Here is a 17,976-nt window from a genome sequence, read left to right as displayed (position 1 = left end):
GTTCCCTGTCACGTAACGGGCCTCTTTGAAATGAACCAGAAGTTGATGACTAGAGCGCCCTCACAAAACACCAATCAACGGAAAGATGGCGACCATTCCACACTCGGTGCTGGCAGTGGGTTGGATACCCTTCACTGTTGTTGTTTTGGTAGGTTCATCACAGTTTGTTCGAGACAATTTCACCGAATTGTTTATAGATGTTTGAAGTACGTGGCTTTGCTTGTGTTTGTACGCTGACACTTAACGGCAAAACCTGACCGAACTGGCACACACCCCAACTCGCACACAAGTTCCGCATTTATGACGACTCAACGATGGTGAAAATGTGCTTGCTCGACCCATGTACTTATTGTTACACTCTGGCAGTTATATGTCGCTATTTTGCTAAGAAACGATCGAATGGGACTTAGCCTTGCCATGGTAGCCAACAGGATCCCTGCCCACACAGGTTTGATGATTGTTGTTTTCGTAGCCAAAGGGATAGAGTTGGCCGTTGTTAGTCGGGGCCAAGACACTTCGCACCAAAACCAGTTGGCCCCACACAACTTCCTCCCAAAACCATTTCGTACCAAAACCACCTCGTCCAACGCCACTTCGCCCCAAGTACCACATCGTACTAAAACCACTTCGCCCAAAGTATAGTACCATCAACTCAATCTGTAAAAGATACTAATGCACAGTGTGACGTTGTACAGTATGTAAACAGATTGAAAAGATTTTTTCAATTTACCGATTTCATAAAATTAATGTTCACCAATATAGTCCTGTAAAACAATATCTGAATGCACTCAATATTCATAAACTCTTCTCTTGCGATATATTCAATACAAACTCCATTCATCGAAGAGAAAAAAAAACTTTGGTAATGCAAATACTTCATTCTGTGTAGGAAGGTTTCATAATCATTCTTTACAATAATTTGTTGTAAAGCATAATGCCAAGTTTCAAAACAAAACTGAAGACTCCAGGATTTGTTTATGTATGCGCCTCATTTGGTAGTGTTTGTTAAAATTGTTTGTGTTACAACATCATGATCAGGTTAAATTCATCAAACAAATGGGATAAAAAACATATGGTTTATTCAAGGACTTGGTGGAGTGACTGTGGTTTTTATCAGGGTCAGTTGGTATGGTTTTGTAGATAAAAATCAGATCAACCTACTCTACATTTATTGTAGCTTAGTGTACCTAAATTGTGTGTGTCATGAGGACTACTCTTTCCACATTGTTAAATGCTACAATTAATTCTGAGGGAGGAAAATATGTACTATTAATAAGCTATTAATACCTTATAGGGGAATCATAATTTATAGGTGAATGCACCGTCAGGCTGTCATCATATACACATTGGTCAATCATCAGCAATGATGTTTGCAACCTGATATTGTTAATTTATCATATACCTATGCCCTGTCTTGTGTCTGTACTGAGTTCAGTGACATGATTTATCATGTTGATTTGCATGTCAATAAAGTGATACGCCTTGTTGATTTGCATATGAAAGGAATGATCAGCGCGTCTTTCTTTCATTCAATTGAATATTTGCATATGAAAAAGTGATACGACCTGTTGATTTACATACCAAAGCCTGATACGGCCTGTTGATTTGCATACCGGACTACTTACATGGTAGCGCCCTAATCAAAACAAACCATGGTGCCCGTCTATGATTTTGACTTTGACTACGACATCATGTCTGATCTCCAAAAGTGGCAGGGTTTTGAAGCATAGGGAAATGCGGGGTAACTAAATAATACACGTGTCGATATCAGATTAACCTGCTAGTAGTGCTACCAATTTGAACAAATTAAAGAGCAGAGCATCACACCGTACAGGCACTGACAGATCGATGACAGACCAGCTGTTCCGTCCCATGCTAAGCACAGACGCGCAGATGACAAGCAAAAGTGCTATCGGACATGTCGGAGGACCGGCAAACACAAAAGCACAACTTTCAAAAATATCATGTATTCATGGTAAATGCGTTCTGGAAAATAATACCAAACACAACACTTGCATGTACCGTACGGATTCGGTAGATATCCTACATGTTTGATGACAGAGTTCAAGCATTTCTCTGCTCGACCGTAAAATAATTGTCAATGAGCCAGTTGATAGATTACGTCAGACGCTAGTATATCAATCCGCCTAAGCAAGATGATGCAAACAAATGTAGTCCATCAAGAAAAACCACAGTGAAACGTATCATATTTTAATACACGAGATTTATTCATTCAATAATGTGGGCATAGGTATATGATAAAGAGGTTATCCCTCGATATCACCTCTTGGTAGGGTCGTATTGCTGCTCGTGCGGTTGTGGGCCGCATCACACTCGTCTTCAACTCGTGTGATACGGCCCACAACCGCACTCGCAGCAATACGACCCCACCAAGAGGTGATATCGAGGGATAACCTCATAATATGTACAGCTTAACAAATTGTCTCTGACAGTCTAATATTGAGCAAAGGAGATGGTATAGACCTGATATAGCTCTGTATACATGCAATTTGTTTAATAACAATATAGTAATTATGATGGTTATTGCCTATGATATTTGTAGCAATAAATGTATAGAAATAAGCTCACATTTTGCATATATTGAAAAACCATATGTATATAAACATACAATAAATATAACTAGGTATTCCATAGATTTGGTAATCCAAATAAATATTCCGGAATTGTTCATCAGATGACATATCTAGTGCAAGACAAAACTTACTCTAGTTACTAACTCTAAGCACAGTTCCTATTCATGTCTACTGAGCTTTTATTTCCCCTTAGTTTCATTTTTACTAAAAATGGTACTTAAATTTTAATATAATGAATGGAATTGAAGGAACTAATTTTTATATGTAGTGAACTTATTTACTAAACTTGAATTTGTAATATTCATCCTATATTATGCAAATTTCAAACATTTGTCTTATATCATACTAAAAATGAAGTATAAATCATTTTCTCTACTGTGATAACCACACTCTGTCAGAATAGAGTTGCTTCTTCAAAAATTAAAGGACCTATGATATACTGTACTGATAACCACACTCTGTCAGAATAGAGTGCCCAGTGAATGTTAACATAAGTCATTGACCACCCATCAAAATTTTGGGATTTTTATCTCATCAGTCATGACAGACATCTTTAATCATATCATACAGAAAACAATTCTGTTCAGATCTGAGTGTCAGTATGAAATATTCATGAAGTATGGCTGAGTCATAATCACTTACCAATGACTCAGTGGCTTACAAGAAGTTGTTCCAACTTAAAAGCTCAATTAGATGGTGTAACTGTTGATGTAATTTCCAGTTTTTGTGTTGACTTGAATGTATCAATACAGACTGTCAGAATGTACGTTTATAATGTGCAATATTATCATCTAACCACAGAGTTCTTGTTAGGACTAGGATATACAAGACAATGTACTTGTTTTATAGAACAAAATTAATGGCAATATTATCAAAAGTTACAGAGCTTGCTTCTTCAAAATTTAAAGGACCTATGATATACTGTACTGTTAAACTGAGCACCCAACTTTCCATGCACAAAGTTCAGAATATGTGTCTATCAAGCCATCAAAACTTAGTTGCAGTTTGTATTTACGGTATATACTGCTTTGGGGTCACCATTTTGAAGGCCATGAACATCAAATCATTTATTGCTTCTTCTGTACGCTTTAACCATAGACCCTCGAGAAAAACAGGACAGGCAACTTTGGTAAAGATCAAAGAGATTTTGGATTAGCAGAGTACGATCCTACTTGGAATAATTAAGATGTGTTAATGGGTCGGGGATGGAATGAAGCTGGACGCAATCAACTGCACGACGTCCGGTTCATAGACACTGCATGCGGGTATACGGTGATAATGTTTTCAGATTACAAGTTGTTTCGGATTACCCGCAAGTCCATTTTTAGAAAGGAAAGTGTTACAACTATTTGAGAAGAATTCGTCAAAAATGGTTTCAAAGTTTTTTTACTTATTAGCAGCGAGATTTGATGCAAATAGAAGTCTACAGGGAGTCAGTATGTTGCGTAAAGTGACAAAGTTTCGAATACAAATCCGAAACCCATGTCACTGCAGTTCCAGACTTAACAGCAGTTGACTTCACAGAGTTGTTTTCATTCAGCAATCATCCGTGTATCTCCAAATTTTCCCTCGTATTTGCACAGTCTTTTAACCGTTGGAATATTTTCTGTGTGAGCAGTGCTCCATGATTCGGTAATGTTAAACTACTGAAATTTTGTTTGAAAACTCTGAATGGCCAAATTTGCGAGGACGGCGTTTAGCTTTTTGTAAATGATTGTCTATCTTACCGCTTCTGACTCCACCAACCATTGTTAAGTCCCAATTTATCGCAAGGTTTCGCCTGACAGTGAAAGACAGTTTTCAAAATGTTTTTTCTAGTACTGTGCGAGTGTAAAAATGTATAGCATATCTGAATTTTGGTGTTTCTCGAGGCTAAAACAGCACCAAAACGTTAGAGGTAATGTACTTGAGCTCCGATGGAGGAGACATCATCTGTATACCCTGATTTTCATCAAATTTTTGGTGACAGATGAAATAAAGGTCAGATCTTCGTTTCTCAGGACTGGGGAAGTGTAGACTTGTCTACCTTTTATTGGAGATTTTTCTGTTAGGGAATGTAAACTTAAGATGTTGATACCTAGCAAGAGTTTTCTGTAGTGTCTGTGGCTAAATGTACACTGTTTTTATCATCTGGTGTTTTCATGTAGCTTGGGCTAGAATCCAAAACATGATTTTCATTGTTATCACTTTCACCATGACTTTTATCAAAAAACCCTCAAAAATCTCTATGTCATTACTTGGAACGTGCCATGCAAGAGCAAAGTGTACATATGCACAATGTCAGTTTGATCGTTAAAGAGATTAAATGTACATACAAAGTATTGTTGTTGGGGACCGCTTGGCAAATAAACTTAATATATTCCAAGTGAGATCGTACAAAGAAACAACAGCAGTTGCCTGTCCCGTTTTTCTCGAGGGTCTATGCTTTAACTTGGTAAAAGCTTTATTTGACACACAGATAATATTGATTCTTTATTGAACATGATATTTGTTAGCTCCGCTGTCAGCGACGCGGAGCTTATCAAATAGGTTGATTATCCGTCGTCGTCCGGCGTCTGGCGTCCGGCGTCCGGCGTCGTCCGTCAACAATTGCCTTCTTCTCTGAAACCATAAGTCCAATTGCTTTGAAATTTTATATGCAGTTCACTTGGGGCGACCTCACTTCAGTTTCTTCAAATCATGGTGAAATTTGCATATTTGTATTTTTGGGGAATTTTTTGGTGTTTTTGGTAAAAAAATCTTCTTCTCTGAAACCGCTCGTCCGATTGCTTTGAAATTTGATATACAGTTTGCTTAGGGTGACTTAAATCAGATTTGTTCAAATGGTGGTGAAATTGGCATATTTGTATTTTTAAGGCAATTTTTGTCATTTTTGGTAAAAAAATCTTTAAAAATCTTCTTCTTCAAAACTACTGGTCAGATAGCTTTTATATTTGGTACATATGTCCCTAGGGATGATCTATTTCAGATTTTTTAAATTGTGCAGAAATATGCAAATTTGCATATTTAAGGCAATTTTTGCCATTTTTGGTCAAAAAATGTATTTCTCAAAAAGTACTGGTCTGATAGTTTTGAAATTTGGTATACAGTTTTCTATAGATGAACTAAGTAATATATATTGAATTTCTGATGAAATCTGTAATTTTGTATTTTTGGGGCAATTTTTGCCATTTTTGGTCAAAAAATGTGTATTTCCAAAACTACTCATCTGATAGCTTTGAAATTTGGTATACAGGTTTCTACAGATAAGCTTAGTAATATATATTGAATTTCTGATGAAATCTGTAATTTTGTATTTTTGGGGCAATTTTTGCCATTTTTGGTCAAAAAATGTGTATTTCCAAAACTACTTATCTGATAGCTTTGAAATTTGGTATACAGGTTTCCATAGATGAACTAAATGATATTTATTGAAATAATGATGACGTCTGCAATTTTGAATTTTTGGGGCAATTTTTCCCATTTTTGGTCAAAAAATGTATTTCTCAAAAGTACTGGTCTAACAGCTTTGAAATTTGGTATACAGGTTTCTATATATGAACTAAGTGTGATATTTTGAAATTATGATGAAATCTGCAATATTTATTTTTGGGGGCAATTGTTGCCATTTTTGGTCAGAATATTTTATTCTCAAAAAACTACTCATCAGATAGCTTTGGTTGACATGTTCTTAGGGATGATCGGATGTGATATATTCAAAGTATGATGAAATCTTCAATTTTGTATTTTTGCAGCTTATTTTAGCCACTTTTTTCTGGCCACTGCATTGAGTTATCAAAGATTTCCACCTTCTTCATCAACATGTGTCAAAAATAGTTATTCTGTACATAAACACAGCGGAGCTATATCGGCCGCTAGGTCGCTTGTTCTTTGTATGGATCACTACTACAATTTAAAATAAATTTAATGTTTTCTTGTTTCTAGCTGATCATTCTGTTTACACTATTCTATGTAAGATATTTCCGATGCAAAAGAGACAGCGAAACCAGCACCACTGTGACAGGTATGTTACTGTGTTTTCAATAAATGAAAACTTGAAATGTACTGGTATTTTGTTTAAGTTTTAAAGTATAGATGTATTCTGTCATGTTGACAGTTGAGCAACTATCAACATTGTCTGACTGTAGAGTTATTCTGAAATAGACTACTACGTTTAGGTGATACTGAAGGATTCAAATTGCTAAGCAACGGTTGCTAAGGGTAATTTCCAAAATCAATCAAAATGCAAAGTTTTCATGGTTTCCTTTGCATAATAAAGATTAACAGAATCATACAATTCCAAAAAACGCATGTTTGTCGTGCGATTGGTCAGTGACGTCACACACATACAAATTTTCACAGCTCTATTTTAAAACGTTTCAGCTCCTACAAATTTGCACCAAATCTTCCAAAATTTCAGAATGTAACACATGAGATACCTGTTTAGAGCCCCTAGCATGGATTAGGTTATCTGTTTGAGTACAAACGATTTTGAACAGGAAAATATCTAAGGCGTCATTTTGTGAAATTTTTATGGGTTTTACGGCGATATCTTATAACGGTCTGGAATTTTTAGAAACGCATGCTTATCTATATTCTCATCTATGACTTCAATAATCCTACAAAAAATCAGCTAAATTGGTTTACAATTGGGAGAGTTTAAAGATTTGGACATTTTCAAAATACCAGGTGTCGAAAATACATAGAAAACAATGGAACGGTATGACTTTGCACGTGCAAACATGCGCATTTGGAACGTTGCTAGCGATAGCAACCAATGCACGCTTTGAATCCTTCAGTATCGCCTTGAAGTCAAATATTTTCAATTTCTTGATAATTACATATGCAGTATTGTATACAGCGGTGGTGGATAAGATACATAACATGATAAGAAAAAGGAGTGTTCATAGTTTCCTTTTTGAAATCCATTGTTCTGAAATAAAGCATACTCATTGATTTTATGCTGTTCTCATTGCTTTATGACAAAAATATTGGAACTCACACTGAAGTGTGAAGCATTGCTAATTCTTTTCATTGTACTCAGTGGATTTCTAAAATGTTCATGTACAAATGACTTTGAGATTGTATGAAGAAACCAGCTGATTGTTGAACTGACAAAACAATGCCCAGATGCTCAGTCACTGCGATCTATTTATCAAAAGTGCTGAGAAAAAGTACAAAGTCAGGATTGTTTCTTTGGTCCTTTGTGATGAAAGAAATTATTGTAGTTGCCAATTTACGTGATTCTGACATTAACTATTTACTGTGTCAAAATTATTTAAAATTAGCTTAAATCAGAATATTAAAAATTCACATTTATCTTAATCTTTTCAGCCGTATTAGCATTGACTGTTGCACTATTAACAGTTGCCCTTGTTCCAGTTGATATCTTTCTGGTATCTTACATGAAAGAACAAGATGGCACCTTTAAGGTAAGTGTCTCTCTTTGATATTAGTCTGTATGTCTGGAAAAATGAAACAGAGATGTAGTTATTGCTCAGCATTACACACATATATGGTGACAGGATTGACCATGGGTTTGATGTCAGTACAACAAAACACATGCACATGTTATGATGTAATTTTTCATGCTGATTTTATTTATGTTTCTCAGTATGTGTATAGTAATATCTACAGTTCGTGCTAGGATCAAATAACTTTTTCTTAAAATAAAAGATGATAAAAACAGGAAACACATGTGAAGATGTACATCTTGCTTATGTGTGATACATGGCACAGATTTAAGGTGTATGAATTCTAACTTCAAATATCAACATGCTTTTGAATCTGTTTTCTCCTTCACAGGAATGGGCCAATGACAGCGACACCCGTGATGCCATTGAAAACATGATGCTGTATGCTTACTATAGTAAGTTAATCTCCCTGAGTTTTTAATCTTGGCAGACGCAGTCCGGCGGGGGTCCTGTCCGTCCGTCCATCAGCATGCATTTTTTCCTGTTATGATTCAATCGAGTCAGAATTTGGTAGCAAGGAATGTACAAACTATTGCAGATCAATCAATTTTGATGATGTTGTTGATCTATGAAAATTCCAAGTTTGATGGACATGTGTGAAAATTATGTATTTTGCCTTCATGTACGAGATTGCAAGCTGGACGCTCAATGCTGAAAAAAACTATAAGTTTTATTACAGTTTTACATTTCAACCCTTTCTTTGCAGTTTTCTCAGCAATAATCCAAAAACCTCTCTTCTTGCATCCCTGGCGTTAAATGCACTGAGGAGCAACAGTGTCATCATTGATGCTACTTTTTCATGTTTTTGAACCGTAACTCAACTATCCCTGAACAGATTTCGTTCAAACTTGGCACTCAGACTTTTGATCTTGCCATGGAAAACACCAACAGTCATAACTTTACTGTCCCAAGTATACAAAGATGACCCCCACAGACCATTATCATGTGATTTCCCAACATTTAACAAATTCACACCTCTCCCCTGTAATGAAGCTACCAAACATGTAATTCAATCACCGTAATTCAAACACCATAATCCAGCTGGGACTGTGTCATCAGCGATGACTTGTAAATCTAGATTTTGACTCAGACTAAATCTACAACATTTGACATCTTACAAATTTGTTTAGAAATGATGTGCAGGTAGAAGTAAGAATGTAAAACCTTTTAAAAGTTTATGATCAATAAATTATCCTTTACAAAATGATGAAGATATGATGAATATTTTCCAAAAACAGAATTGTATTTTTTGTGTATCGCTAGTATTTGCCATATACTTTACAGTAACGGCTCTACTGACTACTCAAATAGCTTGGAATAGTTCCTTAGATGAATTTGGAGTTTGTCTTCCAAAATCATTGCAGGATATTTTTAAAATGTACCTAGACACCATCAATTCATGTGCAGTACAATGTTATTGTTAGTGCATAATAAGTAACCCAGTATATTTCTGTTTTTCTAACCATAGCAATGTATGCATTGGAGATTGTCTTCATGTTCCTGGTTTTACCATTTATGTATTTTTACTATGAAGAATATGATGAAGATTCCACTACAAGAAGTGTAAGTTAACGTCTCCATCTGTCTCTCATGCATACACTGGTCTAGGTCCACATATTTACTGTTATTCAATGTCACACCATCAGTGAAGTTGTAACTCAGAGATTTTCATTACATCTAACATAGTTATGGTCAGAAGTTCCAAACATCATTCAGTAAATGTACTTGTTCCTATTTGTCAACTTTCTTTGTTATTTCACAGGAAATTTTGAGATCTTTTTAGAATTACTGAAAAGCTCACAACTGCTTTAGTTGTTTAGTTATGTTTCTTTTGATTCATTGTTAGGGCTATGTTATCACAAGCTACCAGCACAGTCCTTGATACTTTTTAGTCCCCATGGACACCGTCCGGGGGGACTTATAGGTTTGGTCATGTCCGTGCGTGCGTGCGTCCGTGCGTGCGTCCGTTCACACAGATATCTCAGAGATGCCTGGAGCCATTTCGTTCAAACTTGGTACAAGGATAGTACCCTACCTCATACAGATGCACGTCAATTTGTTTCACAATGGGATCAAATTTGGCCGTGTTAGAGGACTTTTTAGTTTTCACCTCCGTAGACTCCCATGTATAAGGCAGTCCATAGACTCCCATGTATAATTAAGGCAGTCCATAGACTCCCATGTATAAGGCAGTCCATAGACTCCCATGTATAAGGCCAAGAAAAATAAACATTTAGTTTCTCATCTTATTCATATTGCGAAAAGGATGCAGTGACACAGTTTTTAGTCCCCACAGATAAAGTCCAGGGGGCTTATAGATTGGGTCATGTCCGTCCGTGAGTCCATCCGTGAGTCCATCCGTTCACGCAGATATCTCAGACACTTTGACAAAATGTCATGTGACCTTGGTGACCTTTGACCTCAAATATACATATTTGTCCATAACTCAGTAACCACAAGTGCTAAACCTTTCATATATGGTATGATGGGACACCCTATGACGCCACATATTGTACCTCATTAATTATGCACATATCTAATTTTTAGCGAGCCAATAGAGCTAGAGGTCTGATTTTTGGTATATAGGGATAACTTATCAAGACAATTTTTTTGACAAAATGTCACGTGACCTCGGTGACCTTTGCCCTCAAATTTACATATTTGTCCATAACTCAGGAACCACAAGTGCTACACCCTTCATATTTTGTATGAATGGACACCTTATGACGCCACATATTGTACCTCATTAATTATGTGCATATCTAATTTTGAGCGAGCCAGTAGAGCTAGATGTATAATTTTTGGTATATAGGGATAGACTATAGGATAGAAAGTTTTTGACAAAATGTCGTGTGACCTCGATAACCTTTTACCTAAAATACACGATTATGTCAATAAATAAGTAACCACAAGTGCTATGTCCTTTATATTTAGTAGGATGGGAGACCTTATGACAACACATGCTTTACCTCGTTAATTATGCCCATATCTAATTCTGGGCAAGCCAATAGAGCTGGAGGTCTGAATTTTGGCATATAGGGATTAATTAGCAATACAATTTTTTTTTCAAAATGTCACATTACCTTGATGACCTTTGACCTTGATTATACATATATATGCATAACTCAGTAACCACAAGTTCTATACGCTTCAATTTTGATAGGATATTAGACCTTAAAATGTCACATCTTGTACCTCATTTATTATGCACATATGTATTTCTTGTCTGGCAATACAGCTAGAGGTCTGATCTTTTTTCCCGATTTAGAACCATAACTTAGACATGCCTCTTGTTTCAAATTGGGAGCAATGACATAGACCTATGTGTCCATAGATCTGAACATATACACTCCAGTGATACTTCTTAATGACCACATTTCCCTGCCCCATCAAGACTAATACTCCTATTACAAGTGGGGACTATGTCATTGTCAATGACTTATTGAACACAGGATGACAACAAAACGTCAGTGTGAGAGTAAAACTGAAAATTACTATAAGTTCAATGCAAGTGCGCAATTTATCATAAATTTGTAGCTGTAACTATGATGACAAAGGTTTGCTACAAGGGGATTTGGTAATCCTTTATGTTGGTTACTGTGTTTCAGGTAGTTACATGTTACTGAACAGACGACAGAAACAATTTTTGAACCTGGAAATATATAAATTGATACTAATATGCTGATCTTTTCTGAAAAAGTCCAAATCTGTGGAAAACACTGATGTTAACAAAAATACATGGTTGGACCTAAAATTGAATACTATGTACAGTGGTAGATCTTGAATTCAACCAAGTAAAGAGATACACAACATGTAGTATTGACTATTTATTGACAGCATGAAGTGAGACAAGTGTATTTGAAATCAAATGCTATAAGTTTACTGGTTCAATAGCTTGAAATAGATGTCCAATAAACATTTTACATGCTCAGCAGTTATGTAACTTGACCATGTTACTAACAAAATTACAATGTCATCATGGCAAATACATATTGATCTCTGAGATTAATAGGCAAAATCCAGTGCTTCATAAGGTCCAGGACCAGAACTCACTCAGCACTCAGTCTAGATTGCCAATTGCTTGGATTTGTTTTTGCCTCCAGGACCACAAAACTATTGAATAGTTTACTCACCTCTATATTACTGTGACTATTGATATATCAAGAAGAAGTTATGGTGAAATGTCAGGATACATATCATAAACCCTTATCAATTGTTTTGTTTAGCAACACAAGTTGTTTTGTGTTGCTATCTGAATGTAACAGTTGGATAAACAACATTCATTTGGTATACATGAAGAGTCAATAAATCCTTAACAACTGCTTGCTGACTGCATAGCGTGATATAAACACTGTCAACAAAGTAATCATCTTTGATAATGCGACACTTGGTTGGAATACTTAAAAACTACTCAATTGGTATCAATAGATCAGTAGTAAATGCATGTACAGCTTCCGAGAGAATTCCAAATATCTCGGCAATTTCTGCTGGCAAGGATAAATATTTGCCTGCAACAGACAAATGTACAGTTATATGTTAATTTGAATATGATTACTTTTCTGATTTGCTTTCTCAGAGGATATGTGCTGGTCTGAAGTTTACTATTGTCTTTGTGTTCGTTGCTGGAGTTCTGTTGCTAGTTGGGTGAGTATGATTTGTGACCTTGTGTTTGCTATGCGTAAACAAACTCATTGGATTTTTGTCAGATATAGTCTTTAATCCAATTGTATTGTTTACATTGCTATCATCTGACTAGTAATTATTGATACAGCTTTGCTGTCTATAGGAAATGTTACCTTTGACATTAGAAAAGCTGTAATCATTTATTGGAGATTTCTGAGTTTAGGAAAACTGATAATTTGCAACTAAAACAAAAAAACTTGTTTTGAGTACTATTACACATGTAAGAGAAGATTTGTACTGCTGAATAAAACGTCTGTTCATATTAGGGTTTAGTCTGATGTATGTTATCTGTATTGTGTTTAGTCTGATGTATGTATATAAGTTTACTTAAATTTAATACTCATGATTATTAAATGTTGACTGCACACTTGGATATTTTCAGTGCCTTTATTCCGACGCAAGCAACACCCAGTATGAATGAAACAGAGTGGGAAAAACTACAAGATTTGTTTGAAGGTCTTGGAAAGAACCGTAAGTACAAGTCAATGTATTTGCTTGTCATCACAGGTAACACACCACACAAATAATCACACACATTATTACTTGCCTTGATGTGAGTGCAAATCGATGCATTGATTTGAATAGGAACATCCAAGGGTTAGTGGGCCCGTGAACGATGTACTGACTGGTTTCCATGGTTACCCAGTCCAGTGAGGCCCTTCGACGTTTCCAACGTCAGAGTAGAAAATTAATGCTAGATGTAAAATATCCATGTGTGCACTCCTATTTTGACTTCCGTTAAAATCTGTTTCATGCTGGTCGATAATGGTAAAATTGTTTGAAAATGCCCTGCATGTAACTAAATGCCATATAGCATTAACTGTTAAGAGGCATGTGATAAAAATATCATTGCCTGAATACATGGGTTTATGTGCCCTCGTAGCAGGAGACAATTTGCAGGCAATAATATATACAACTAACTAGAGTTTTCTGTCAACCATGCAATTGTGCATTGTATTTTATTCCATTGTGCACTATGAAAAATTATTTGTAATGTACTAAAATCACAAGTTGCATGAGTCACAGTATTGTTAGTCTTCAATCCCTAGTTTTTGCATTTGTGCATGTTTATATTGACTGTTTATGTGATTGTACAGTAGTCTTTGTTCTCCTTTGGAAATTGTGTCCGACTTAATCAGTGTGTTTAGAGATAAAAACCAATAACCAAAAGTGCCCACCCCTTCAAATCTTTCTTGTTTGGTTTATAATCTTGAACTTTGAGCAGTTTATCTTCCATTGACTCTAAACAATTGGAGAAGAATATTTAATCTTGAATTAGATACCCTTGCAACCCATTTTTTGCTCACATGTTCACACACCTGGGCTAATGTCGCAGCGATGTCTGTCTGTCTGTGTGTCTGTTGTTTGTCTGTCTGTCGTTCTGTCTGTCTGTGTACCCAATATCTCAAAAACAGCTCATCAGATCAGAATTAAATCTGGTATATAGATTCAGTTTGCAAATGGCAAGAACTGATTAGTTTTTGGTGGGTGTTGCTTGCTTACTTTTTGCTCATTTGCATAATTAATGATTTTAGATAAAACGGATATAAATTGAGAATGACTGCACACAGGTTGATGAGATGTGCTACAAATGTTGATCACACCAAATTATATCAGCTGTGAGAAGCATTAAGGAAAACATGAAAGAAAGTTGCTGATTTGCATATTTAATGAACTTTCCTTGTAAGGGATATATATCTGATTTGACTTATCAAAATTGACAAAACTTGGCATGTATATTGAAGATACTATAATTTGTCATTATTGAAAGTCATTAAGCATTTTAACTTCAGCCAATTCCTAATTTGCATATTTAATGAACTTTCCTAATTAGGGATATATATCTGAATTGACTGGAGCGAAGTTGACGAAACTTGCTACATATATTGAAGATACTATTATACGACATTCTTGAAAGTCATTAAGAATTTTCATTTCAGCCAATGCCTCATTTTCATATTTAATGAACTTTTGAAATTAGAGATATATATTTGAATTGACTTGACCAAGGTTGATGAAACTTGCTATGTACATCAAAGATACTATGATATAACATTATTGAAAGTCAATAGGCATTTTTACTACAGCCAATTCCTTATTTTGCATATTTAATGACTTTTCCTTATTAGGGATATATATCTGAATTGACTTGATCAAGGTTTATGAAACTTGCTATGTACATTAAAGATACCATGATACAATATTATTGAAAGTCATTAAGCATTTTCACTGAAGCCACTTCCTAATTTGCGTATTTTATAAACTTTCCTAATTAGGGATATATAGCTGAATTAACTTGACCAAAGTTCAGTGATGAAACTCAATATGTACATTGAAGATACTATGATACAACATTATTGAAAGTCATTAAGCATTTTTACTTTAGCCAATTCCTCGTTTGCATATTTAATGAACTTTCCTAATTAGGGATATTTATCTGAATTGACTTGACCAAAGTTGACGAAACTTACTATGCACATTAAAGATACAATAATACAACAATATTGAAAGTCATTGAACATTTTTACTTCAGGCAATTCCTAATTTGCATATTTAATGAACTTTCCTAATTAGGGATATATACCGGGGTTTACTTCAAAGTTGGCAAAACATGCTATGTACATTGATGATACCAGGTTAAAACAATATTGAAAATCATTTCGCATTTTCATGCCAACTAATTTATAATTTGCATATCCAATGAGCTTTCACAGTTCGGCATATATAGCTTGAAAGACTTGACCAAAGGCAATTACACTTGCTATATAAGTGGTGATACAATGACAGCAGTCAAAGAAATTAAGTATTTTTATTTCAGCTAATTATATATTTGTATACTTACATATAATACATATTTGTATACTTAATGACCTTTAAGATAATCACAATCACCAGTGATGACATGGCCAACTGGAATATATTTGAAGGGAGATGTAGAGCAGTCACAGGATGCTGGTGTTTGAAGGAATTCATCAATTTTTAAGTGTTGCAATGCCTCATTGTAATTGAATATTTTATTGGAGATTGTCTTGGTGTATTGATATGACAGAATAGGTACAGACTGGTTCTTAAAGTATACAGGTATATAGTTGATGTAATCTGTGGTCAATATTGTTTATTATGTTGATCATAATACTTTCAATGAAGTTGCAAACATGTGGCAAAGGTTCAAATTTACACATAACTGCAATATATAATGAAACACGTGAGCATTTTCAGTTCATATCTGGTGATTGTGTGCAAATATTAGTTCATACCTTCCATATACTTTGAAATATCAGAAAATTTTGACAACAAAATTTGTCAACATGGAAAAAAATGGCAAAAACAAAAATGTTGAAAAGAAAGCATAAAAGTTACAGTCCTTTGATCAAACAGTACCCATGGATGGACATTTTAATTACTGTCACTTCATCAGTGTTTTGATAAAAGGGGCTTTAATTGTCATGTCATAAATACCAAGAGAAATCCAAGATAGAATACAAATGGGTTTGCTACATTCCATGAACTATTTTTCCAAACATATAGCATCTCTCTGACAGGGAAATGAAAACAAACATCACTCATTATCCATTAATGCATGGAAACAACATCCTCCAAAATATTTATGTTCCGTGATATAAAACAATGGCAACTTGACAAATACAATGTTATTTTGTTTATCTTGTTTAGGTGGAGAGAATGCTCTGTCATTTTGTATCAGTATTCTTACATTGATTGGTATGCTGCTATTGGTTATTTATACAGTAAGTATTCTTACATTGATTGGTATGCTGCTATTGGTTATTTATACAGTAAGTATTCTTACATTGATTGGTATGCTGCTATTGGTTATTTATACAGTAAGTATTCTTACATTGATTGGTATGCTGCTATTGGTTATTTATACAGTAAGTATTCTTACATTGATTGGTATGCTGCTATTGGTTATTTATACAGTAAGTATTCTTACATTGATTGGTATGCTGCTATTGGTTATTTATACAGTAAGTATTCTTACATTGATTGGTATGCTGCTATTGGTTATTTATACAGTAAGTATTCTCACATTGATTGGTATGCTGCTATTGGTTATTTATACAGTAAGTATTCTTACATTGATTGGTATGCTGCTATTGGTTATTTATACAGTAAGTATTCTTACATTGATTGGTATGCTGCTATTGGTTATTTATACAGTAAGTATTCTTACATTGATTGGTATGCTGCTATTGGTTATTTATACAGTAAGTATTCTTACATTGATTGGTATGCTGCTATTGGTTATTTATACAGTAAGTATTCTTACATTGATTGGTATGCTGCTATTGGTTATTTATATGGTAAGTATTCTTACTTTGATTGGTATGCTGCTATTGGTCCATCTACACAGTAAGTTTTTAGACATTTTTAGTTGCAGTGTGTGTATTGGTATGTTTTGGATTTCCATGAAATCACTTTTCAACATGAGAGATTGCTTAGTCTAGTTGATATCTTGTCATGTTAAGAACCCAGACTGTAAGTTGCATGCTTTTTAGTCCCCTTGGACGAAGTCCGGCGGGGACTTACAGATTGGGTCCCGTGCGTCCGTCCGTCCATCCGTCCTCAGCCGTTTCTCAGACACTGCTGAACCAATTTTGTTCAAACTTGGCACAAAGGCATAGCACTATGACCTACAGACGCACATCAATTTATTTTGTGATACGATTCAATATGGCCGCAAGATGGCCATATTTTTGCGATTTTTCATGTCTTTGAACCATAACTCAAACATCCTTGAACCGATTCTGTTCAAACTTGGCACAAAGGCATAGCACTATGACCTACAGATGCACATCGATTTATTTTGCAATACGATCCAATATGGTCGCAAGGTGGCCATATTTTTGCGATTTTTCGTGTCTTTGAACCATAACTCTAACATCCTTGAACCGATTTTGTTCAAACTTGGCACAAAGGCATAACACTATGGCCTACATATGCATGTTTCATTATATTGCGATACGATCCAAAATGGGCGTGAGACGGCCATTTTGTTTGCGATTTTTCGTGTCTTTGAACCATTAACTCAAACATCCTTGAACCGATTTTGTTCAAACTTGGCACAAAGGCATAACACTATGGCCTACATATGCATGTCGCATTATATTGCGATACGATCCAATATGGGCGTGAGGCGGCCATTTTGTTGCGATTTTTTCATGTCTTTGAACCATAACTCAAACATCCTTGAACCGATTTTGTTCAAACATGGCACAAAGGCAAAG

The 17,976-nt window shown here is 35.2% G+C and overlaps 1 protein-coding gene across 2 annotated transcripts in view; it reads left to right on the top strand.

Moving 5' to 3' along the window:
- LOC139116283 (probable lysosomal cobalamin transporter) overlaps positions 1-17,976 on the top strand; it is a 35,386-nt gene continuing 17,410 nt past the window's right edge. Inside the window, exons 1-8 of one of the 2 annotated variants that reach the window (XM_070678891.1) lie at positions 1-148; positions 6,519-6,597; positions 7,908-8,005; positions 8,379-8,442; positions 9,516-9,610; positions 12,624-12,691; positions 13,113-13,201; positions 16,403-16,476. In XM_070678891.1, the coding sequence (XP_070534992.1) occupies positions 86-148; positions 6,519-6,597; positions 7,908-8,005; positions 8,379-8,442; positions 9,516-9,610; positions 12,624-12,691; positions 13,113-13,201; positions 16,403-16,476 (630 nt within the window). In that variant the 5' untranslated portion in view covers positions 1-85. The remainder of the gene's footprint in view (positions 149-6,518; positions 6,598-7,907; positions 8,006-8,378; positions 8,443-9,515; positions 9,611-12,623; positions 12,692-13,112; positions 13,202-16,402; positions 16,477-17,976) is intronic. The other variant, XM_070678892.1, reaches the window with a different exon arrangement.

The sequence above is a fragment of the Ptychodera flava genome, chromosome 17, assembly GCF_041260155.1.
Source record: "Ptychodera flava strain L36383 chromosome 17, AS_Pfla_20210202, whole genome shotgun sequence".
Classification (NCBI taxonomy): Eukaryota; Metazoa; Hemichordata; class Enteropneusta; family Ptychoderidae; genus Ptychodera; species Ptychodera flava.
The sequence above is the reverse complement of the archived record's forward strand: the minus strand, read 5'-3'. Positions and strand labels throughout refer to the sequence as shown.